This window comes from Lissotriton vulgaris, chromosome 10 (genome assembly GCF_964263255.1).
Source record: "Lissotriton vulgaris chromosome 10, aLisVul1.2, whole genome shotgun sequence".
Lineage (NCBI taxonomy): Eukaryota > Metazoa > Chordata > Amphibia > Caudata > Salamandridae > Lissotriton > Lissotriton vulgaris.
In genome coordinates, this window is record NC_141698.1 from 558,850,776 (window position 1) to 558,877,291 (window position 26,516).

General features: G+C 45.1%; 1 protein-coding gene across 1 annotated transcript in view; it reads left to right on the forward strand.

The window, feature by feature from the left end:
* Window positions 1-26,516, forward strand: part of APOLTP (apolipoprotein lipid transfer particle homolog) — a 1,141,779-nt gene that overhangs the window by 419,550 nt on the left and 695,713 nt on the right. The window contains exons 23-26 of the mRNA XM_086941409.1: window positions 13,573-13,706; window positions 21,407-21,565; window positions 24,692-24,872; window positions 25,804-26,015. Of these exons, the coding sequence (XP_086797535.1) occupies window positions 13,573-13,706; window positions 21,407-21,565; window positions 24,692-24,872; window positions 25,804-26,015 (686 nt within the window). The remainder of the gene's footprint in view (window positions 1-13,572; window positions 13,707-21,406; window positions 21,566-24,691; window positions 24,873-25,803; window positions 26,016-26,516) is intronic.

A 26,516-nucleotide genomic window follows, 5' to 3' on the forward strand; every position in this document is an offset into this window, starting at 1 on the left:
TCAGTCAAGTGAAGCTGTTATCCTGCAAAAGGGCATATTGATCACCCACCTTCAAGCTGAGCAACAGTGGCAGGCAAGGAACATCTCCAGATGCTTGCAGAGTCCTCCTCTATATACAGGCCCCACGTCAAGAGTACAGTGCGGGGCCTCATCGCCCCCAATTCAGCACTCTACTAATGGCTAATTGGAGAGGGCCAGCAGTCAAACACTGGCGTTCCGGGGTTCCTCAGGCGGTGGGGCAGGAAGGCTCACTAGGCCACAGGCCTTCACCAGTAGAAAAAAGCACAGGGCCCAAGCCCCACAAAAACACACTCCATCGTAGCCAAGGGCAGCCCAGAGAAAGCCCTTGAGAAACTGGGTGGGCCACAAGTCCATGGCCAGGTGCTGGCTCCTGTAAATTGCTGGATGGGGGCCATGGGGAGATTCCAGGTTTGCTGGCCCCCAATGGTTGTGCACAGAAGGGAGGGCCACCCCACCCGCAATAAATCAGTGCTGTGGGCAAAAACAGTGTGGCCTCCGCAAACAAAGTGGAGCCACCATTTTGAGATGGAGTCAGAGCTGCAGTTGGGAGGTCTCAGCAGCCCCACAGTTGTGCTCTACACCCTAGCAGCAGGATTGAACGTCCAAGGTTCCTAGTGAAGTGCCTCTAGGGGAAGTGGGGAGGAGTGGCTGCTACATGAGGCTAGGTAGATCATGGGTGGCGGGGAGCTCCATCTCTCGCAACTTCAGGATATGGTATATATATATTTAGTTCTGGTACGCTTTTAAATTAAATTTCATCATACTAAAAAGACATAGGTTTAAACATTTAAAAATGTGCCTTAAAAAGTTATTACATCTCTCTGGCAATACAAGTGCTCTGGGGTAATATCAGAGATGAACCAATCTGTCAACTATTTTATGGTATTTTAATAAAGTGTTTAAAGACTGATCACTTCAAAGCAATATTATTTATGTGCCCAAATGAAAGGTTTGTGTAGTTAGGGTAATTGAATGCACTTTTAAATCTGTATTTTATAAAAGGTTATAAAAAGAAGGTTAAACACGTAGGGACATCTCAGCTACTCTATGAACGTTTGTTTATGAGTATGTGCTATATCTATATGTGATAAGAATCATTTGAAAATCTCAGTGCGAATCTAATCCTTTGGACTTAGCTGTTAAGAATGTTTCACATTAAGTTTGGCATTGAATGTATCAGTTGTCTTCACTGGAAATGGTCCAGTCCTCTTGGTTCAAAGTTCAAAATAGGGAATCCACCTGCACATCTGTACAACCAAATGGCATCTCTTTGAAATACAAGTGAAGGACTGGGCACATTGGGCCCATGAGCCATAGCGTAGCCCTCTACCAACATGAATTCTATGGGGACCTCTATGTGATACAAGAGGTCTGAAAGTAGCTCTCAGTAGAAGGTCGTGGCACAGTCAAATTGCTTGTAAAACCAGGTCCTAGCCTCGTTAGTTTAGGAGCACATTATCATCAGAGTACCTTCGGTCACAAAAATGGAACATGGATTTCCAGTTTTCTCCTACAGAGCGCCAATTAACTTTGTAGCAAATCTGTTCTTCTATACTCCAAAGTTACTTTTATACTGAGCCTACTTACTAGAGTACAACCAGACAGCTCTGTAGCAGTCTTGGAACTAGTGTGTTACTCTCTTTGTTTCATTGCCCTGCTCGTCTACTGTGCATGTGTCATGAAGCTTGGTAGGGGTGGGACCCAAGAAAAAGAGAGAGGACAGAAACATTAAGAGGACACTCTTGTGAGATTCAGGTCCTGTTTGCCATATCACTGGCCCAGGAATAGTGAATAAGATGCTTGTGGTGCCCACAAGAATGGTCATCTAAAGGAGATTAGAGCCAGAGAAAACCTAGAGCCCAATGACTTGTCCACTCTTCACCCACTTTGTCATCATTGCATGGTTACAGAAGAACCGCTGAAGCCACTTAGGACTCATTTCTGAATGTTGTAGAGCCACACTGTTACTTGGTTGAAGTGCCAGGATGGATATTTGAAAGACTGCAACATCCCCATACAGAATCAGCATATATCTACCAAGGTAATGAACCCCACCAGCCCATGTGACTATGCTTTGTGTGCTGAGACTCTTTAGTAAGCATAGTTTGCATCAAGTAATATTTTTATGTTTAATTCTTTTAGCCTATATGTTGCCAAAAAGTGTAAGTTAACATTGCCCACCAAAGACACTTTCTTCATACCTACCTTTGTTGATGTTCTTCATCATTGTTATGTTGGATAGCTGTTATGTTTTCTTATTCTGTACTTGATTTAGTCTTTACATTCTATATTCTTTTTATTACCTTGCTGGTTTAGTTGTATCTATGCATCATCCCCTACCTTTTCCTATAGACATTTCCTTACATTTATAGTCTTGTAGTGCATCACAAGAGAGGGAAACACAGATAATTATCAGGAATATTTGATTTACCTCTGGGTAATCCCCTGGACAGGTTTTTGTATGTGTTTAGCCATATCTCATAAAATTTCTTGGCCACACTCCCACTCACCCTGCCTGATGCTAGAATGTTTTTATCAAAATGGGTATAGCATGATGGTCTGTCTTCTGGGCTTGGCTGCCACCCATTTGTTAGACCAGTGTAGTCAAAGAATCGAAACATTTAGGGCCTGGTTTGGTCTTTGGTGGACCAGGTGACTCACTTGAGTAAGGTGCACACTCGTGCCCTCTGCTGTGCTCCACACGTGGGCAGTAAGCCCTACTGCTGAGTTTCCCAGTCTTGGGTGGTTGCAGACAGAAATTGGAGACTCATATGGGAAGATGTTCCTGCAATGTGAAACTGTTAAGGGGTTTCAGTGGCAGGATGTAAGTGAATTTTGCGAGTACACTTTCGATGTATTCTTTACATCTCGGGTCGGATGACAGAGGTATGCTGCACTGAGATGGTTAAACCTGTTGTTGGGAAACCCCTGTCCCAAAAGCCACCTAGTCTTATCTCCATGGAACTTCACTCAAAGTTATTGCGGCGTGAGAGTGCTCTCAGTGGAGTGATTCGGGGGTATAGTGTGTCACACTCTCCTCCCACCCCTGTGCAGAGCTTGTGCAACACCATTGATGATTGACAAGGGATTTTCAGCCCGTGGAGGCAAGGAAGTGTGCACCACCAACTTTTCTGCCTCCTTGCTACTCTTCCTGACGCAATACATGCCTGGACATGTACCCCACCCTGGACCACTGGCCACCATGCAGCTCAAGGACACACAACTCCTTTGCTATTGTGTATACTGCATACAGACTAGCTTGAAATATGCCCCTCATGGCCCAGTAACGAGAATCCCGACCATCGTCCAGTGCAGCACGCCCCCCAACGACACAAAGTGCCCACACCGATTACCCCAGTGTGCATTAGCGGAAGATTAAGGCAATCGGGCATGCAGCGAATCATCCAGGAGATGCCTCGGTACCCCTCACACCAGCTACCCTTACTACAGAATTTGCACAGTCAAGCCAGCGGTGTAGCTGGGCTGTTACGAGCTCTAAGGGAAGGAAGATAAATGAGCCTACCTACCACAAACTGAGTAGCAAATTACAGCCATAAATGTGATGCAGAGGCCCCCCTCGCACTCTGGACCCCGGTGCCACTTCACCTGCTGCACTATTGCCAGCAACGCCCCAAGCTTAACGTTGGATTATTTTAGGTGGGCTTGATGCATGCAGCCGCATCTTAAATTCACTTATGCACACCTAGAAAATATCCATTCACCAACCCCATCCCGTTTTGAGCAAAGTGCCCATTGCAGCTCAGCCATCTGAGAAATCTTTGTGAGTGACCAACCAACGCTAACATAAGTGCTGAAAGTTTTAAGAAATATCACTGCAAATTACTTGATTTAACGTGCAAATATATATTACTTTATATTTGAACCATAATAAAATCGATGGAGAAACGATTTAGGAAAGCAAACTTGTTGATGAGAGGTTAAACGCCTAGGACTCAACCTAAAGGTAAGCTGTCACAAATCACAATAATCGCTAAAGAGTAAGAGCAAAGCAATATCTCCCACAAGTTCATGCTCAGCTACCCTCTCTAGGCACACAATGAACGTTATTAATACATCTGAATCTGGCCTCCCATGACATTAAGGGAACATCAAGTGGAGTAAAGAGAACTGAGGAAACAGGGAACCAGAGTGTATCCAAATGGCTAAAGTGGGCATAAAGTGGAGAGCACACAGGAGCGTGGGAGAAAGAAGAAAAGGCAGTTTGAGAGCTGAACACAGAAAAGGTATGAGTATAGCGAAGGAGAGCTGAGGGCGACAGGATGTGTAATGCAGACAGATGAAAAAAAGCGAGCGGTATGGGCCACCGTGATTGACGGGAAATTCAAGCAAGAGTCAGAAAGTTACTGATCGCAAACACAGAACACAAACCAATGTCTGAATCGCCTGTGGTCACTCTAGGTGCACCTTGAGATTGTGGTGGGCGATCCCCATTCTGACCAATGTGCACCTTTGCCAGCTGGCGGTGCTCTGTTGCTGGTTCATACTACTGCAACCATAGATTAATTAGTGAATACATTTTTTTTTTTACCTGCTTAGCCACAACTCTGAAGAAGCAGGAACCATTATTGTCAACTTTACTGGTTCATCAGTGCCTCCACTGTCAGCTGCTGCTTTCCCTTTCCTGTGATCTCCAGACTAGCCCCGGCGATCACCTCCATCTGCACCCTGGGATTCACAAAGTGCCAGTTCGCATGGATGGATGGGAGCGCACACACCACTAGACCTGCAGACAGCCTCCCATGGGCAACCAATGTTAGGGCACCACTCTCCCCATCTTGTACCATTTGCACACTGTGATTAGTTCCATGAGTTTCACAGTGGTAAGAGGCTGCCTGGCCCTGAGCCACTCCTTGCCTCATCTCCTGAAGTACAGTCTGGAACAGGGATTTCTGCGCCCACACAGAATACTGCAGGCAGCTGTCATGACCGAGGAAAGGCCGGAGGTTGGGAGGAGACCTGCGCTGATCAGGGAAACACAAATAGGAAAATGTATTTGCACTTTTACAGACAGGGAGAGGGCAACATCGGAACTGTAGTCCTGATGAAAAGGTAGGACCGTGCATAGGCACGCACACAGATGAAGGGCAGTCTAAGCCCTAAACTAATAGTGGTGGCAAAACTCTGAGAACTCCGCCAGTGGAGCGGAGTTTACCGCTCACCCCTAGTCAAAATCAACCAGTTGACAGGAGGCACTTTCCTCAGATAAGTCACCTTAGAGAATGCCTAGAGAGCGAGCTAGTTTAATTAATCAATCAATCACAGAACTTGTAAAGCGCGCTACTTACCCGTGAGGGTCTTAAGGCGCTACGGGGTGGAGGTTGCTGCTTCTACTGCTCGAAGAGCCAGGTCTTGAGAAGCTTCCTGAAGGTGAGCAAGTCCTGGGTCTGCCACAGGTGGGTGGGGAGGGTGTTCCAGGTGTTGGCAGCGAGGAAGGAGAAGGATCTGCCTCCGGAGGTGGTACGCTGGATTCGTGGGACGTCGCGAGGGTGAGGCTGGCGGAGCGGAGCTGGCGGGCGGCGGTGTAGAAGTTGAGTCTGTTGTTCAGGTAGGCTGGTCCGGAGTTGTGGAGTGATTTGTGAGCATGGGTGAGGAGCTTGAGGGTGATCCTCTTGTTGATGGGGAGCCACTGAAGGTCTCTGAGGTGGGGGGTTATGTGGCTGCATTGGGGGAGGTTGAGGATCAGACGGGCCGAGGCTTTCTGGATGCGTTGTAGTTGCTGTAGGTGTTTGGTCGGGATTCCCGCGTAGAGTGCATTGCCGTAGTCCAGCCGGCTGCTGACAAGGGCTTGGGTCCACTTGTAGATCCTGTGAAGCATGCGGAGGGTGTTGTAGCAGGAGGAGGAGACGGCGCTGACCTGCTTGGACATGGAGAGGGAGGAGTCGAGGATGACTCCCAAGTTGCGTGCGTGGTCCGTGGGCATCGGTGCTGTTCCTAGCGTTGTCGGCCACAAGGAGTCGCCCCAGGCAGATGGGGTGGGGCCGAGGATGAGGACTTCCGTCTTGTCTGAGTTCAGCTTCAGACGGCTGCTCCTCATCCACTCGGCGACGGCCTTCATTCCCTCGTGGAGGTTGGTTTTGGCGGTGTGTGGGTCCTTGGTGAGGGAGAGGATGAGCTGGGTGTCGTCGGCGTAGGAAATTACGTTCAGGTCATGTTGGTGGGACACTTGAGCGAGGGGGGCAATGTAGATGTTGAACAGCGTCGGGCTGAGGGATGAGCCCTAGGGTACGCCGCAGATGAGGTTGGTAGCTTTGGAATGGTGGGGTGGGAGGCGGACCCTCTGGGTTCTGTCGGAGAGGAAGGAGGTGGTCCAGTCCAGGGCTTTTTCCTGAATTCCGGCTTCTTGGAGGCGTGTTCTTAGTGTGTGGTGGCAGACCGTGTCGAAGGTAGCTGACAGGTCCAGGAGGATGAGGGTTGAGGTTTCGCCGTTGTCTAGTTGGAGTCGGATGTCGTCTGTGGCAGCAATGAGGGCTGTCTCTGGGCTGTGGTTCCGTCTGAATCCGGATTGCGACGGGTCTAGGATGTTGTTGTCCTCGAGGTGGCGGGTCAGCTGTGTATTGGCGATTTTCTCAATGACCTTCGCCGGGAAGGGGAGCAAGGAGATGGGGCGGAAGTTCTTGAGGTCCTTGGGGTCTGCCTTGGGCTTTATGAGGAGGGAGTTGATTTCGGCGTGCTTTCAGCTTTCCGGGAATGTTGCTGAGTCGAAGGAGATGTTGATGACCTTTCGTAGTTGGGGTGCGATGGTGGCGTCTGCTTTGTTGAACATGTGGTGTGGGCAGGGGTCTGCTGGTGTTCCCGAGTGGATGGAGTTTATTCTTTCGTGTCTTGTCGTCGTTGACGTGGGCTCTGGATGTCAGCTGGTTGGTGCAGGTGGTGTTCGGGGTGGGGTCAGTCATGGTCGGTGCGTTGAAGCTGTCGTGGATGTCTATGATCTTGCGGTGGAAGAAAGTGGCCAGTGAGTCACACAGTTCTTGCGAGTGCGGGATGTCATTGGTGTTGGTACTGGGGTTGGAGAGTTCCTTGACAATGCTGAAGAGCTCTTTGCAATCGTGTGCGTTGTTGTCCAGGTGGGCTTTGAAGGAGGATCTCTTGGTTGTTCTGATGAGTTGGTGGTGTCTGCGAATGGCGTCCTTGTGGGCAGCGTGGTTGTCTGACGTGCGGTCTTGGAGCTATTTTTTTTCTAGCATCCGGCATGAGTGTTTGGAGGTCTGGAGTTCTTCGGTGAACCAGGCGGCTTTCTTGATAGAGTGGTTGATGGAGGGCTTCTTTAGCGGGGCTAGGGTGTTGGCGCAGTCTTCGATGCACTGTCTAAGGCTTCGGGCGGCGGTGTCAGGATCTGTGGGGTCGGTTGGAGGGTCCAGGGCGAGGGCGGAGGTCAGTTGGTTCTGGGTGATTTTGCCCCAGCAGCGGCGGGGTAGCTGTTGAGTGTGGTGGTGCGTGGTTTATTTATTTATGAAATGTATAAAGCACAACAAATGCCCAAGGGCGTCTCAGCGCTGTGAACATGGCAGTAAAAGAGGGGGGAAAAGAGGGTTTTTAGTGATTGAACAGCCAAGTTTTTATTTTTCTTCTGAAGGCCATCAGTGTAGGACAGGATCTGGTGTCCTTATCCAGAGAGTTCCATAGTTTGGCTGTAGAAACAACAAATCGACGATCGCCCCAGGAGGCGGTTTTGGTCCGTGGCACAGACATCAGGAGTGCATTAGAAGATCGTAGTGATCTATTGGGGACATAAAAAGCTAGAGAATTGAGGAGAAAGCATGGTCCTTGCTTGCGGGAGGCTTTGTAGGCAATGCGCAGTGCCTTAAACTTTATTCGGTTCTTCACCGCGAGCCAGTGGTAGCCTTTAATAACTTGGGCAATGGGTTTGAACTTTGGAGTTCCTGAAAGCATTCTTGCTGCGGCGTTTTGCACAGACTGCAGTTTTCAAATGACTTTTGTTGGGCATTAATAAAGAGTCTATTGCAATAGTCCAGTGAAGACATCACAAAAGCTGTAACCAGTGTTTTTACTGAATTAGGGGGGAGATAGGGGAGGATTTTTTTTTTAGTTTTGAGTTTGTAAATGGAGGCTGAGACGATGGTGTTTGCATGAGCAGCAAATGTCAATTTGTCATCAAGTAGTATTTCAAGGTTTCTGACCTTGGTAACAGGGTTAGGCGGAAGACCTAGATCTGTGGGACACCAGGAGTTTGACCAAGTTGGGTAAAGCTTGCCAAAAATCATCACTTCCATTTTTTCGGAGTTTAATTTAAGGCAGTTAGTGGCCATCCAATTGCTGATGGCCGATATGCCGTGCTGAAAATTGGCTGTTATTCTCTCTCCGTTGTTTTTTATAGGCAGTACCAACTGAGTGTCATCCGCGTAGGATGTTAGGCTCATCCCATGAGACTTGATGACTCTCGCTAAGTCTGCTACATAAACGTTAAAAAGCGCTGGACTTAGGGATGAGCACTGAGGGACGCCACACGTTAGTGTCATTTGGGCAGAGTTGAAATTGCCCAACGTAACCGCCTGGGTGCGGTTGGAGAGGAAGGAGGAGATTATTTCTCTGGCTTTGTCCTGGATGCCCATGGTGTTGACACGGTTGATCAGGGTGTTGTGATCGACCGTGTCAAAGGCAGCTGATAAATCCAGCAGAATGAGCACTGCTGTCCCTCCCTGGTCAAGAATGGTTCTCATTTCATCTGAAGCTTTAATGAGGGCTGTCTCAGTACTATGATTCTTGCGAAAGCCAAACTGGGTATCGTCCAGTAGGTAGTGATCTTCAATATACTGGGAAATTTGGGTGTTCATTCATTTTTCTACCAGTTTGGCTGCAAAAGGCAGACTGGCGATGGGTCTGTAATTTTTGGTGTCTTCAGAATCTAGATAGGGTTTTTTCAAGAGGGGTTTAAGAAGGGTGTCTTTCCAAATGGTAGGATAGATACCAGTGCGAAACATTGAGTTAAATATTTCTGTAAGTAGGGGGGCTATGATTTCGGCAACTGGGAGAAGTATTGAAGGTGGGCAGGGGTCATTCGCAGAGCCTGATTTAATAGTGTCATGGCATTTATTACTTGGATTGTGTTGACCTTTTGAAACTGCCTAAAGATGGGCTGAGAATCGTCCATGGGTTGAAAAAGTGGAAGCTCTTTACTACGATCAGAGAAGTTGGTATTTATGTTATTAACTTTGTCATAGAAATAGTTAGCTAGATTATTACAAAAAGCTTGCGAAGGTGGAGGGGCAGTTTGTGAGGGTAGTTGTGAGAGTTTGGATACATCTTGAAAAAGTTGTTTATTGGAGTTTTTCGCTCGTTCTATCTGAGTAGAGTAGTATAGGCTTTATTCTTGGAGAATCATAGCTTTATATTTTGTGAGTTCATTTTTATAAAGCAGTTTCTCTTTGGTGGAGTATGTCTTTCTCCAGTGTCTTTCCCGGTTTCTACATTTCTGTTTTTGATCTCTGAGAGCACTGGTAAACCAAGGGGCCGATGGGGAGTTTCGATTTTTTGATAGTGATTTCATAGGTACTAGTTTATTCATGGCATTAGATAGCCAGTGGGTGTATGCTTTAGCAGCTATATTTGGATCGTCTGAGATCTCAGGTTGTGATGTAGGCAGGAGTTCCATGAGCTGTTGACTATCGAGATTTTTCCATGACTTAAACGTGGTTGTAGCGTGTATCGTGGTGGTTGTATGTGATGGAGAATCAAGAGGGATTTCAAATATTACCGCATGATGGTCTGACCAGGCAAGAGGTAGGACCTCTTTTATCTCGATGTTTTTAACATTGGAAAACACCCCATCTAAGGTGTGGCCTGCTTCATGGGTACTTTTGGAGACCAGTTGTGTAAGACCCAAGGACTCTAGCTCTGATATAAGGCTTTTGGTATCGTTATCTGTCGAACTTTCTAAGGGAAAGTTGAAATCGCCAAGGATGGTGGTTGAGTTTTCGGTGGCTAAAGATTCCACCATTTCGAAAAAAGTGGTTAGAAATTGTGTCTTACTTACCAGGTGGGCGATAGAATAGAATGCCCTTAAGGCGTTGAGAGGGACCCAGGGCAATGGAAAAGTAGATTGCCTCGCATGTGGCGAGTGGGACTTGGTTTATGGATGTTTTAAAATTGCTGCGATAAATTATGGCAATTCCACCCCCTATTTTAATGGCTCTGTACTGTCTTAGGATGTTATAGCCTTCTGGAACAGCCACTAATAGGTCTGGCTCCAAAGAGGGATTGGTCCAGGTTTCCGTAATAAAAAGAAGATCTAATTTATAAAGGATAATTAGCTCTGCTATTTCCTCTTTATGTTTGCCCAGAGACCTGGCGTTAATGAGAGCTGCTAAGATATTGGTACTTTTTTTGTTGATAGAGAACGATGGGGAGGTGGTGTGTAAACTTGGGTTAATATTTATTTTAAAGAGGCAGTGGGTGCAGACTTTAGGGAGATGAGAAACTCCATAAAAAGTAAACTGAGTACATGGACAGCTAGCTGATGGACGTAGGTTAAGTAGGGCCGTGCTGAAGTAGCAAAGCCAGACGGCTAAGTTGTTTGCACTAGGGAATATGGCCCTGGGCCCGGTCCAGGCACGGACGGGCACAGATGGGCTTGCCTTTGGCGCGCCCGCTGCGCGCGTCCGCTGCGCGCACGCTTGCTCTGTGCCTTATGTAATCTAGGGAACGCCAGAGACTGTAGCGCTAACTCCGGCATCCACCGGAAGTGGTGCAGAAAGCTCCTGGGTCAGCCCTCCGCGCAATCGGCACAAGCCGTGTAGGACCGGGGCTACAGGAGGGTAATGCGGTCAAGACAGGTAAGAGCAGCAAGGTGAAATCAGGACAACAATTTTAAAAGCAAAGTATCATGTGAAAGTTTAAAAAAGATTAAGAGCAGCTAGCGGCGTCTGCTGATTGCCAGGCTGCACGCGTTCACTGCAATCGCCCCTGCTCTGTGCCCTATGTAATCTAGGAAACGCCAGAGACTGGAGCGCTAACTCCGGCATCTACCGGAAGTGGTGCAGAAAGCTCCCGGGTCAGCCCCCGAGCAATCGGCACAAGCCGTGTCGGACCGGGGCTACGGGAGGGTAATGCGGTCAAGACAGGTAAGAGCAGCAAGGTGAAATCAGGACAACAATTTTAAAAGCAAAGTATCATGTGCAAGTTTAATGTGGTTGCCTTTTCGAATGTGAAGTGGATGCAGTGGTGGTCGGTCCAGTGGAGTTCGGTGGTGTGGTTGAAGGCGACGTGGGTGCTTGTAGCGAAGATGGGGTCGAGCGTGTGGCCGGCGGCGTGGGTGGGTTCGGTGACGAGTTGTCGGAGGCCGAAGTTTGCGAGGTTGTCGATCAGGGTGCCGGAGTTGGAGTCGTCGTTGTTTTCGAAGGGTGGTTCAGGTCCCCAAGGATGATGTAGTCCGTGGAGGCGAGTGCGTGGGTACTGGTGAGGTCGGCGATGGAGTCGCTGAACAGGGCCCGGGGTCCGGGAGGTCTGTAGACGAGTGTTCCTCTGAGAGTGGTGTTGAGGTCAGTGTGGATCCGGAAGTGAAGGTGTTCGGCGGAGTTGAGAGAGTCGTCTGCGAGGGTGTGGACCTGGAGTCTGGCCTTGTGGACGATGGCTATTCCTCCTCCGATTCCGTTTGCGCGATCCCTGCGGGTGATCTTGTAGCCGTCCGCGATGGCTATGGCGATGTCCGGTGTCGAGGATTCGTTCCACCAAGTCTCGGTCAGGAACGCCACATCTGGGGCCGTTGTGTCGAGTAGGTCCCAGAGCTCGATGGCGTGCTTGCGTGTGGAGCGGGTATTGAGGAGTATGCAGTGGAGGTGGTTGGGTCCAGTCTTTGGAGTCTTGGTGGTTCTGTCACAGGAGAAGTTGCAGGTGAGGCAGGAGAAGGGTCTGTGGGTGTATTTCGGGGCAGCCTGGAAGCAGCGGCGGTCCCGGCTGGTGTTGAGGGCAAGGAGGGCGTTGGCGTCGTATCGGAGTCTGGCATTGCGGGGGGCGCAGGGTCCAGGAGTTCTGGCGCTGGGCGCGTTCCAGGCGCGGACGGGTGCAGACGGGCTTGCCTTTGGCGTGCCCGCTGCGCGCGTCCGCTGCCCTTCCGCGCGGCATCCTCCATAAAAGGCGAGCGGGGGGTACAGAGGGCAAGTGGCGCTAAGGGTGCCTACACTACAAAACAAACGATAACAAAAACGAAATGAGAATGAAAATGGAATTGAAATACAATAACAGTATGAGAGGCACAAAGCAGTCACCCAATCGCAGCCACAGGAGCACACCAGCGGCGAACTCTCATCAGCGGCAGCAGGGGGCAAGGAGTCACGGGCGCACAGGGGGAGCCATGCGGCGTGGGGAGCGACCTGACCTGCAAGCAGGGTCAAGGGTCACACTCACTGCCGCGCGGCGTCTTCCATAAAAGGCTAGGTGGGAGGGAGGAGCAGCTGGGAGGCGGGAGCGGGGCAGCCAATGGGCGTGGGGGACGGGGACGGGACACAGAGGGCAAAGGGGGCAGGGCCGCAGGGGTGCAGCGACGGGAAGCCGGGAGCGGGGGGATACAGAGGGCAAGGGGCACTAAGGGCGCCTACACTACAAAACAAACAATAACAAAAACGAAATGAGAATGAAAATAGAATTGAAATACAATAACAGTTTGAGAGGCACAAAGCAGTCACCCGATTGCAGCCACAGGAGCACACCAGTGGCGAACTCACGGCAGCAGGAGGAGGCAAGGAGTCACGGGCGCATAGGGGGAGCCGCGCGGCGTGGGGAGCGACCTGACCTGCGAGCAGGGTCAAGGGTCACACTCACTGCCGCGCGGCGTCCTCCATAAAAGGCCAAGTGGGAGGGAGGAGCAGCTGGGAGGGGGGAGCGGGGCGGCCAATGGGCGTGGGGGACGGGACACAGAAGGCAAAGGGGGCGGGGCAGATGGGGTGCGGCGGGAAGCAGGGAGCGGGGGGGCACAGAGGGCAAGGGGCGCTAAGGGCGCCTACACTACAAAACAAACGATAACAAAAACGAAATGAGAATGAAAATAGAATTGAAACACAATAATAGTATGAGAGGCACAAAGCAGTCAACCGATCGCAGCCACAGGAGCACACCAGCGGCGAACTCTCGGCAGCGGCAGCCGGGGGCAAGGAGTCACGGGCGTACACAGGGGGAGCCATGTGGCGTGGGGAGCGACCTGACCTTCAATGTTTTGTGCAAGATCGGAACGGGGTGTTGGTCCAGTCTCATTGCGTAAAACACACTGAACCCACCCTGAACCCACCCTCATGTAACAGCAGAACAGGAGAGTTACTTGACTGACAGAGCAATTAGTTCTTGAAATTTGATAGTGTTATGTTCCAATGCCTGGATTTCAATTATAATATCACCATTATCTAAATTTCAAAACTTTACAGTTACAAACACTCACAAGAATCATTGTTTAGGTGAAGAAGTTCAGGCTTTATAAATAACTATTCCTAAATCAATAGGAATTACAATTTGCTGCATTATTGTAACCAACCTCCCTAGTTATTAATAATGAGAATTTGTTTTCTTTCCTCCCTCATTGCACAGGTGATGCAAAGAATCTACGGCATGAATGTTCAACTGTGCAGAAGATCAAGTTGGAAACCAACCCCGATGAGCACTATATGTGTGAGTGTGAGCATGAGCTTCACTGCACTCAGCTTCCATTTTTTAGCCATAAGGTGAGCCTTTGAAACTATGCATGCTAAAATACATACGTTACCATGTTTACACTATTGCCTCTGTCTCTTACTGCTGTGTATTCAATGCACGTTTCCATCTAATTCATAACATATGAGGCGTTGAGGTGTGAATAGGTTAACAAATGGTTTACTCAGCTCTCTTGCAATATCTTGCTATGGTACAGAGGATGTCAAATTTACCTGGAGCTGTGGACTTTGAGATACTATCCACATTAGGTTTTACCAAAGAAAGACTAGAAACTGTACCCTTTGTACTAGTTGCTATATTTTTACATTGACCTGAAGTTTGCGTGCAGGCCATTGAGATTATCTCATTGTTGTTTATCAGGGACCGTATTACGCATTGTCATTCTTTGCCCCGGGTGCACCTTTTAAAAGGTGCGCTGGGCGCAAACAATGACAATGCACGCTATTACGATGTATGCACTGCCCCCAGGGTAGCGCTTTCATGTGAAAACACAGAGCTGCAGCCCCTCCATGTTTTCACTGTACAGTCAGCACCTTGCTGCACTTTTAAAGGGGATGTCTGGGGGGAGCATAGGCCCTTTTTACTCCCCTCCAGAGGGCTGCTCTCAGGGGGCGCACTCACAGTTCGCCACCTAGCAGGCCCCCTGAGAGCTTTGTTGCCTTTGCGCCCTAATCTGGACTATGGAGTGGGTGCAGAGGCAAAGGAATTCCCTCATTTGCATAGGGCATGCGCTTTAAGTGTATCAGCTATATTGATATTGCTGAAGGGGACGCATAACCTTCTGCGCCCCCTTCTGTAATACCAAAATGCCCCAGTGGCGCGCAAACCGGGCACTAACGCCCGTGGTGCCCCTGATGCACTTATTGGAATACGGACCCAGGTCCACAAATCACCATACATATCTCTAGCTTGTGATTGATTCATTTCATATGTGCACTTCTACCTATCACCGAACAGTGTTTTCAAACAAATGAAGGATTAGAAGACGATCCTATAAAGGTGTCTTTATAGCAAAGATGTTTTTCCTTGCTTACAATACATACCACACCCACCTGGATCTGCTTCTTACTTTCACATGAATAGACAATTAAGTAACAGAGAACATGGTAACAGCTGAAGCTGTTCAAGTGTGAGGCCCCTGAATTAACAAGACATAGTGATGTTGGCCCTGCAGTAGAAGCCTTTTTGCATTACAGATGCCTCTTTTGCAATATCCAGTCTCTGTCTACTGATACAGAAGCCTGTATTCACAAGTAGTTGGTGCCCCTCACCTGCTCTGTGGCGCGCCCCATGCTTCCATTCCAAGGGAAAAGTGAGGCATGGGTGTTCATACCCCTCACTGATTGCATCTTACTCTTTTGTGTGCACATGTACATATAAAATATAATCAATAAACGGTACTCTAAGCAAAAACATGCAAACCGTATGATTCTTGTGTGAAGATTTTTCTCCTGATTTTCCCTGTGGTTCCTACTGGGTCAAGCTTTGGCCATCCTCCTAAAAGCATCTATATAAGGATGCTGAACCCTCACTCACTTAAAGGTGGCATGCCTCATCATAGTGCCCACTCCTCACTCATAGGGAATCATTCCAATTTGAGTGGGCTCACCTCTGCAGTAAAGGGCTCACTAGCTTCAGGTATTTATGGATTTACTGCATTATCTCAAAGTGTCCTAATGATGTGAGATGAGTGAGAAGCAAAGACTAGGTCATTTTGGACCGCTGACTTAATTATTTCATATATGGATTATCCAGCGCACATATTATTACCTTAAGTTCAAGATGCATTCTGATCAAAAGCAAACATTTTTTAGACCTATGGGTAAAGAACACAGAAGGCCATCTTAGTGTCAGCCTCTGCATCAAACCAAATGATCGTAAAACCCTTCTACATTTCCCTATCGCACCCCTACGCTCCCTAAAAGAAAACTTACGACATGGCCAATTTCTTCATATTCGAAGAAACTGAACATGAAGGGACGAATATTTTGAGAATGCTGATACTCTGTGTTTGAAACTGTTGGCACAAGGGTGCCCTAAGAGATTGGTAAACAACACATTTAAATGTGCATGGCATACACCTTGTGAGACTCTGAGGCGTGACAAGACAATTACTGGCATCAGCCCTCACTTAAATAAACAATGAGACAGAGTAAAAACAAGTATGAAATCTTCAAATTGCACAGGGAAAATTGGATTCCTCCCATTTGTCTTTTTTAAATGTCCTGCAAAGTAACAGAAATGTTGACAATTCTGCATCTATCTTGTTTCATTTTAATTAAGGAAGGATAAGTCAATGCAATAGTAGTTAGGTGATAGGCAAAGTACTAGGTTAGATGAATGAACTGATGTCCTGATTTATATCTTAGCTGTATCTATACTCCATTGTAGCAGCAACTTATTACACATGTCGCCAAGATAAAGGCCTGCCCGCCAAATTTAAAAAAATGAGTGGACCGTAGGTTCAATCATGGTGGAGACTACTCTGTCTCCACGGGAAATGAACCCCTCCGACAGCCCTGTGCACTAAGCGCCATTACAGTCAGACCTATAATTCTACCCATCTGAATGGATTTGCAGAATTAGTGGTCAGTTTTCCACTGTCACTGCCAGGGAAAACCTGGTGGTAATAGGTAGTGAAAACTGGTAAATGCTCTCTTCGCCATGGGAGAGAACTCCCATGGCGAGGAGAGCATTTTCTTTTTTCTTTTCAAAAAGAAAACCCAGCTTTGGAATCTTCTATTGAAAATGAAGAAGTAGACAGTTTGATGTGGGCTCGGTCATGTTGACGGAGCCGTGCACCAAACTTTCAACAGCATTGACAGGAACCATAGTGACAGCGGCTTCTGCCAATGCTTTAGAAATGACTGCTAGCTTGGCGGTCATTTCTAAATTAAGCAGTCTGCATAGTCTCCGACTGGTGGACGTTAAGTCCTCCACCACGACAACAGAGATTCCTCTAGTGTTCAAACAGCTATACCAGCCGCGATCCGTGCAGGTAACAATGGTGGGCACTGGGGCCGGGTAAGGGGGGGATTCTGAGGGACGATGCAGAGGGAAAATTAAATATATAATATATAATACATTTTCCCTTGGCATCGTCCCTCGAAATCTGCCTTACCCAGCCCCACTGCCCCACCGCTGTTACTTGCACACACAGTGGCTGAGCTATACGATGATTTGATAGAGCTTTCAGCTGCCACCTTAAAAAATTGCTTTTTTATTACCTGGTTGCACTGGATGTTAAATCTATTGATCCTCACAGTAGTGTTTCGACTCCTTCTTTTTTCTAATGGCCCCTCCATTAAAGTTGGTTTGATAAGAACTGTATCAAAAAGTAGCATTCATGCAGGGAAGTGAATGAGCATTTATATATCGACAATGGCTCTTTTTATGTACGCACCCCTGCTTTGTTAACAAGCACAAAATTATTATTCATTCTTCAATTCTGGAAATGTTCTTCCTCTTTTTTTCTGGCTTGGAAAATTTCAATCACTTCAACAGTAATTAACAGCATAAATTCAGAAGGTACTTTGCAGATCTTCCAAATAAATTTCCCTAATTTGCTGTTAATCACATCTTTCTCCTAGAAGAAGGCAGCTGCAATCTTTTGGAGAAGACTGATCACCTGGCCTTAACATAGCTTTGTATCCAAGTGGATTAATTAAATATTATGCAGGCTATTTTTCTTTGATCCTTATTTTTGTTCTGGATTAGTGTCTAGATGCCTTGTGAACTTTTGCGTATAATTAAAAACCTTTAGTTTTGGTTAGGATTGTAAATTAATACTTATACTTTGTTTTTCTATTTTGTTTTTGTAAACATGTATATTTTCTAAATGTTGTATCAATTACATTGTATGCTTTGCACGCGCAGTCTGTGTGTAATTAACCACTTTCTGTTCTATAGATTTATCACTGCGGACATTTTAAGCAATAGGACCATTATTTGTGGAATCAGGTTAAACTTAATTTTTGTAAATAGAAGTATTTTTAACTATATTTGCTGTAGGGAACGAGAAATACTGGCAACATTTTAAAACGTGTTACGAATCTGTTTTGAATGCTCCTTCTGACACTCCAGACACTGCTTCCATTTTACAATGCAGTTACAAAAGAAGAAAACCTGGCTGTCAATTGTACATGCTGCTATTTATTTAAGCAGACAAAAGCTTAGACCAATAGGTTCTAAGACACTTTCAGCTAGATTCATGAAGAACACATTTTGTGATTCCTTAGTAGTGAAATGTACCGATTCGCTATTAAGGAATAGCAAAATGCTATTCATCAAGAAATCACTCAAGAAATAGCGATTTCTAATTATTCCTTAATTGCGAGTCGCGATTAAGGAATATCTCCCCATTCATTCCTATGGGCCTAGAGGCCCATAGGATTGAATGGGAAGACACTCGCAATTTGCTCATCGCAAATAGCGATTCGCAAAATGAAATTGCAATTTCAAGGGTGCAGGGGTGTCCAAAGGACACCCTGTAGCACCCCTGAAATGTGAATTTACACTGATGTTGTGAACAAACATGTCCAAAGGACATGTGTGTGTGTGACATGCAACTTAGAAAAGTGCATTTAAATGCATTTTTCTAAGTTTTCGCTATTTACCACAAGATTTGACTTCGTGGTAAATAGCGGTCCTAAATTGCGAATACGCAATTTTTAAATGTTTCATGAATAGCATTTAAGGAATCTCTAATAGAGATTCCTTAAATACTAATCCTCGCAAATTTGCGAATTCTTTATTAGCGATTTTTGCATTTGGGATGATGAATCCCAAATGCAAAAATTGCACTCGCAAAAGGGCCAGATTCTCAGAATCTGGCCCTTTTGCAAGCGCATTTCGCTTGATGAATCTGGCTGTATGTGTCTTACAGCCAGATTCATCAAGCTTAATTGCGCTCGCAAAGGGTCAGATTCTCAGAATCTGGCCCTTTGCGAGTGCAATTTTTGCATTTGGGATTCATCGTCCCAAATGCAAAATTCGCTATTAAAGAATTTGCACATTTGCGAGGAATTGCATTTAAGGAATCTCTATTTGAGATTCCTTAAATGCAATTCATGAACCATTTTAAAATTGCGAAATCACAATTTTAGGCCGCTATTTACCGCGAGGTCAAACCTCGTGGTAAATAGCGAAAACTTAGAAAAATGCATTTAAATGCATTTTTCTAAGTTGCATGTTACACACACACACATGTCCTTTGGACATGTGTGTGCGCAACACCAATGTAGATTACATTTCAGGGGTGCTACAGGGTGTCCTTTGGACACCCCTGGCACCCTTGAAATCGCTTCCTTATTTGCGATTAGCTAATTGCTAATCGCAAATAAGGAATGACTCCTCATTCATTCTAGGAATGAATGGGGAGTTATTCCTTATTTGCGATTAGCAATTAGCTAATCGCAAATAAGGAATCAGTGGGAATCGCAAATTCAATTGCGATTCCTACACGAATCTAGTTTTGCGAGTCCTTAATAGCGAATCTTTAAAATTCGCTATTAAGGACTCGCAATTCCTTACCTTGATGAATCTGGCCGATAATCACAATATTTTATCACATTGTACATTTTCGTAGAACATTTTCTTCATGTCAGAGTCAAATACACTTATATTACAAAACGACTGTAGTACTTTGAAAGTGCATAAAAAATAATGTACAAAACAAACATGTGTTGACATGTGTTGACAGCCAGGTTTTCTTCTTTTGTAACTATCCAATCGTCCTACCTGGCATTGTTTGGTCTAAACCCCCATTGGTTTTCTCCATTTTACAATGCAGCATTCAGTCATACTTCATAAGCATTGAATTTAAAATCAGATATTTCTATTTTTGAGACCACACGCTGGTCTCTAATGCCACCTTCACCTGTGCGGGGGTCAAGTTGATTATGAGGAACTACAAGTTAAACACTTTTGACCTCTACATTAAATGAAGGGCTTCTCCTGTGAGTCACTCTCTCCTTGTCTCTCACCTTCTCTGTTTCACTTTCTCCCTCACCCTCTCGCTCGCTCTTCCTCTCTCACTCGCTTTCTATTCTTTTCTGTCTCCTCTCTTCATACGTAGTTTTCCCTCATTCTCTTACTATGTGTTTCTTCCTGTCTCTTTCTTTCACTCCTCTGTTACCTTGTCTATGTCTCTTAAACTGCCTCTCTTTCCTCTCTCCCTTCTTCCTCATTTTTCTGCCTTAATTTTCTTATTATCTCTCCCTACTTTCTGTATTTTTCTTTCTCATTATTTTCTATTTCTCCCGAGCTCATATTTTCTGGGCCTGATTCACAAAGGTAAACTTACACTTTTGTGTATATGTACTACTTTTTTTCAGTATTCACAAACTACAAGTTTAATTTTACTAATAATATTTTTTACAACTGCGGAGACTGCAATCAGGGCATGGAACTCCACAGATAAAAAGATAGGACAGCCTATATTTTTATGTGTGGAGTCTCCACCACAAGTGTGGAGTCTCTGTAGTCATACCATTACTATTAGTAAAATTAGACTCGTAGTTTGTGACATTCAAAAAGTAGTAAACTTACACAAAAGGGTAAGCTTACCTTTGTGAATCATGCCCTCTGTCTCTATCTCATTATTTCAACTTTTCTTCAATATTACCTTTCAATTATTCTACCAATCTCTCAGTAGCTGTCTATGGGCCAGAGGTACAAAGCATTTTTCGCAATCATAAAAATGCATTTTTAAATGTAGTGATCCCATTTTATCAACTACTAAAATAGGATTGCGACCCCATTATGATTTGGTAGTTGGAAAAGGTGTGCTAGGGGTCTCTTCCGAATACCGATTCGGTATGCAATCTATCAATGTTTTGAGACCGAAATTTGGGTACAAAACTTTGGAAATCTGCCTACTTTCAGCTGGAGTGACACTCCCTCTTGGAACTCCTTCCCATTTGTGAATGATAACAAAACAAAAGATTTCTCGTGGAATAGACCGCTGTCTACTTTTGAACAAACCTAAAAAAAAGATATTAAACTTTTTTTTTAATGCAGCACCATTTGTTTTATGGAAAATTGTTTACAAAAAAAAGGTTTATCGAAAAATGATAACTGATAAGGTGGGTTGGCAACTCTAGCAAACCACCATTTGGAGTGAGTTACAATTTTTGATCTACCTTATTAATATTCATGAGTTACAACCAATTCCAAATTGGAAATTCACAAACCAACCTATTGGCACACAGTTCAGTTTGTAAAATTCGTTACTGGTCACAAAATTACTGTTCGCAAATTGAGACCAGGATTTTGCGATCATTAAATTGTACATCTAGCCCTATGTTCTTTATGCTATTGTCCCCCCGCCCCTCTTTTCTTCTTTCACTTTTTTTCTCCTTCTGTGCCTCGCTCTCTTTCTCCTTCTGTGCCTCGCTCTCTTTCTCGTTTTCTCTCTCCCACCTTTTAAATACAGGGTACATATATTCCCTCACCTAATGATCTCATTCTTATATAGTGGATATTCCATGCCTGCCTTCTCATGTTTTCAATCTCATCTTTAGTAACATTGTTAAACTTAAAAGACTCAAATGAATAAAAGATGTACATGTTTTCCTTTACCTTGTGATAATGTTGGAGGACACGGGCTCCAGATACTTTTTTTCATGTCTGCTGCCAGTGGTGCGCCCTCTGCTGGACACCAGGGGGAGACAAGGTCACACAGTACAGAAGGATGTGCTCTTCTCCACAGGTGCTGCTGAAGCACGCCGAGAACGTTTCCCATCTGCACTCCCAGCTGGAGGTGAGCTATGGGAAGCACTGGGATGAAATCAATAACAGGAGAAAACTATTGATCAGCCAGACCTTCAGAAATGATTCAACTTCGATCCTAGCCAACTACATCATGGAGGTAACAGCAGCAGACTTTTAATGCAGATGCAGAGCGCGGGCTGCGTGCGTAATAAAACACTGCAACGGGAGAGTGAGCGTCAAGGTGCCAAGGGTCCGATTCACAAACGATAGATAACAGGCGTTACTTGCGCAAAGCTTGATTTAGTGCTAAGCACGTGCGCAAGCTGTGACTTTTGGATCATTCACATACATTTGGGCGCTTGCCTGTAAGTTGTGCATTGCAGCACAGTATTTTTTTTTTAGTTCAATAAAAGTTTATTAAACATAATATATAAGGTATCAATACATAGTACAACAGCACAGTATGTATGACCGTGGCTCACGCCAGTAGTCCTAGTCCTTGGACCCGCTCACTGTGATGTGTAGGGTTGAGCAATCTAAACAAAATTCCAATGATTCCATTTGTGTTCATTTTTCCTTCTAAATCAATATTTTACCCATACATGTCATCCCTTCTTTGGTGCATCTTGGGGGTATTAGATAACTTGGAAGATGCAAGGGCACATTTATTAATTTCTGGCACAGTGCTGTACAGCAACCAAAGTTCCGGTGCTGGTTTGAAGGAGCCGGGTAGTCTACTAAACTATGGCACTGCTACTCTCTTCCCTGGCACTGGCACACAATTAGGCTACTAAGCGACACGCACAGACCATAGCACCATAGTGCAAAGGTGTGTGTGTGATGTCTAGCATAAGGTTGGTTCTTTCAGTGGATGCGTGCTATACAGTGCCACGCGTATGGAATTTTTGAAACGTTTGGAGAAACTAAAATATTTCTCCTACTTAATGGTCAGGTGGTAATGTAGGAATGCCCATGTACCACTCATGGGATGCCAACTCTGTGTAAAGTAGCGTAAAGTGCTAGTTGTGTCACATCACAACAAGCTACTTTCCAGTGCAAATAAAGTTTTGTGCTGGAAAGAAGAGTTCATTAACACTTTGCACCTGTTTACATATCCTTTTGTGAGTTTGTATCTTCACAAATTGTTGAAAAATCTGCCCCAGTGCTAAATTTGTGCCAGTCCTTGCTGGTGCTGGGCTCCGGAATTTTTTTGACACTATCAGATCTTCATTCCAGGTTAAGATTGGAGCTTTGTGACTGTTAAGTGATGGGATTAGTTCTCGACAGAGGAAAGTACAATAGACAAATATCATCCAAGCAACAGATGTTCTGTTGGCCTTGGAGGTTGTAGTGTGGCATGCGAACATGCCAGAGTGCCTGACACATGCAGGAAATTGTGTGCATCATAGTGCTAGCAAAGACTGAAAAGTGCCAGCATAGTCCTACAAGAAGTTATGGAAACATCTCAGGAGTCTGTGCAGGAACTCTCTTGGTTAACCTGGGTGATACCTGCTGTTATTTCTTTCATTACTGCAGTATTCCTTTGTAAGAAGCCAGTGGCCCGGAAGTGCAATCAATCGACTATTGTGGCGTTGACAGGAAGGTCACAGAAGTGTATACTAGTGGAGTTATCTCACTCTCTCAATTGCTAGCAATGCCAATGAGTAACCATGATAGGAAGTACACCATTTAGACCCCATAGACATCCCCCTAGGCACTGTAATTCTTAACCTGTATACTCTCTCTCTCCCTCGTTTTTCTTCTTCTTATGTGCCTGATTAGTTGAGCAATGGTGATAATATCTGGTCTCAACTTTCTGGCAAAACTCCCAGAAGAGTTCCTCCTGCTTGTCTACCTTTCATGTAATATCGACTCAGGCACCACCGGGCCCTCCGTCTCACATGCACAATCTAACAATTTTCATGCAAACCAATAAGCTCATTTAATATTTTTATTAGACGTCTGACATTGTTGGTATGTGTACTTTCCAACTGAGCAGTCAGTTTGTATTCTCACTTATGTCTATCTGTGCTGCAACCATTCCCCTTTTGACCTACAAGGGAACTGTGTGAGCAATGAGGTTTATTTTTATTTATTTTATTTATTTTTGTATTTGAAAAGTTTTATATAGTGCTGGCTAGACCCGGAGGTATCAGAGCGCTTTACATGAGACAGGACATTGTTTCAGAACATTGTTACATAGTTACATCAGTTACAGTTTCCAGTATATGCTTAGGAGAAAAACGTGAGCTTACACAATATTATAAGATATTAGCGCGTAGCATATCCAGGACAAACGTCAGATGGAGAATGGAAGGTATTGGGGGAAAGGTAAACCGGGGAGAGGAAAACAGAGTCAGGTAGATCTGAAGGGGGAAAGTACTCCAGGGGGATCAAAGCAGTCAAGGCAGTCGAGGATAGAGACAGATAAAACCGGGAAGAACCGTGAAATGCAATGTCCGATGTCAGGCTGGGTAGGTGACGTCTGAGGAGGTGACCCCAAGCCAGGATCCGCTATAGCTGCATAAGACAGCTTCACCGGACAACGTCCAAGGGTACTCGGACTTCGCTGTCAGTACAGTTATTGTTAAAATTCTCCAAGATGTGAAAGATGTGTTGCCTGACCGAGTGGTAAAGGGGCGAGTCTATGATTTTCTGATTCCCCACTCTTTCTGGAGGATTTCTGCCTATTGGTCATATAGGGATTCATCACTCTCGGCTTAGTCTGATCCTCACTCGCTTAGCGCCAGGATGCTCCTCCCGGAGTGATAGTTGCGCTTTATAAGAACCCAATTCAAATTCAGTTCAAATTCAAATGATTTACTCTTTTGATTGTGTATCCTCAGTTTGCAATGCTTCCAGTGACCACTCCTTTGCAAATCCCTCGATACTCTGAATGTTTAGTAATGTGTCCTCATTGTTAGTGACAAGCCCATTGGGAATTCCCACTTTTTCACTCCCAGTGAAATTTTACAATTTTAGAAGGTCCAGAGTTATGAGAGATGCTCACGCATAAGAATGCTTGTTCACCCTCACATACTGCAGAATTTGTGCAGTGTTTGAGCTTCATCAACATGTATTGCGTAAGCCTGCTCTAGTCCTTTTATCCTTTTTTGAATCAACCCTACATAATTAGTGAAACTTTAACATGTATTCCGATGCACTATGATGTTTGAAAAACATCTAATGAAGCTGCTGGGAAGCAACATTGCGTGCTGTCATGAAAGGTTTAATCTGAGCATATGAAGACTTTATCTATATTTCTTTGATTATTTGCATCTAGTTCATACTCCAGATTCCAGAAAAGCAGGTGAATTACAGAACACATCTACAGCACACCCATAACCAACAAGGTCACTCCGAAAGCAAGACCCACTTGAAGGTGCAGTATAATAACCGCATGCCATTTGTGGCTGGGCTGCAGTGGAAAGACAGCTCCAAAAACCAGCTCAGCAAGTGGGAAGGTAAGGACATTGGCAAATTGTATCCCCTTCTTATTCCATATATTACTGCAGAGCACAGAAGCCCTCTGTTTCATATATAATCACACAGGCAAAATCCAAACCTACTTTCCTTGCCTCTTGGGGCCCATGGCTACCTTGTTACGCCACTGAGTCGAATCTTTCGTTTGTCTTTAGGTGTCAATATCAACATTTAATCTATCATTATATTTTCTAATATTTGGTGAGATGCATTTAGATAATTCGCTCATTATTATTTTCCTAAAGATTTAACTTTGTTTTTCTATTACAGTTACCCCCACATTGAATTACATGAATTTTGAGCAGTTTCATGTCATGTAATAATTTATCAAAACCATGTTGCAACCAGTTTAGCAAAATAGTGCTAATAAAATAGGAGACATTTGGCAAAGAGGTGACCTATTTAGAAGCAAAGGTTCCATGATCACCATATTGACCCCCAGTACGAGTGGCCCAGTAATTGGTGGTCCCTGTTTGCTCTAGGGTCACAATTATTTGCCTTTGGCGTTTACTGCACCCAGTATTTACAGGACGTGTACAACCCAAGCAGTTACTTTTAATATTAAGGTTACATTTCAGCAAGTCAAACCTGCTACAATGTAACAGTTAAAAAATGTCCAATAAACTTTGAGACATGCTCATTTTGGTGGGAACATCACCAAGTTCCACATTTAGATAGAAAAGACTTCTAATAGTTATTTATTGGTTCCGATAAATATTGGCTCCTAGGGTATCGGTTTTTATAGGGGCCAAGAAAAAGCAGACCCCCCCACCAGGACGCTCCTGTTGAGGGTCATTTTCTCATTTGACTATAATATATATTTTTTTCGTACAATGCAATTTCATGAAGTAACTATGGTAATTTGCATAATATAACATTATAAACTGCAATCTCTTCTCTGTTTGATATCAGGTGCTTTTAACATGGATACTCCGTGGCTTTACCTCTACACGGCTTTGAAAGCGCACCAGCTTCAATGGTTTTCCTACCTTTACACTGTGGAATTGACAGCAGGAAAAGCTCTTTCCATTAAGAACATGGTGATGGAAATGTTCTGCAAAGACAAAGGCAACGAGAAAGAAGGGAAACTTCACATTTACACTCCCACAGCGACATACCTGAAAGTCAGTAACTGCATAATTTGTTTCTTGGGTAAATGAATATATGTGGTTTGTACTGGGGCAGAATCAGGAGTACAGCTAAGATCCTGTAAGGCAAAATAATTTCAGGGTTTCAAGGATCCAGTGATTTTGTGACTGAAATTTCATTAAAGCCACTATGCTACTTTTCTGTTTTCACCGCCATTTTGTTGTTTCTCGAGTACAATGTTTTGATTTCTTGCATAGGTGACAGTGATGTGAAGTATGCCTGTAGTGCCTTAAAGAAGATTGGGAGAATAACCTAAAGCGTTGAAGATCCTGACAATTGGATCAAAAGTGGGGCCAGTGTACTGGATGACCACGATGGATGGAGAATATGGAACTACTGCTAGCTTTTTAAGCATAATTATATTCCTCTGGGAACTGAGTTATGGGTCCAGGCATAAGGCTAAGACTGTAGCTCTACAGAGGAACCTTAATGGTAAACGTATGCACTGTGATGTTGGTAACATAAACTAATGGCAA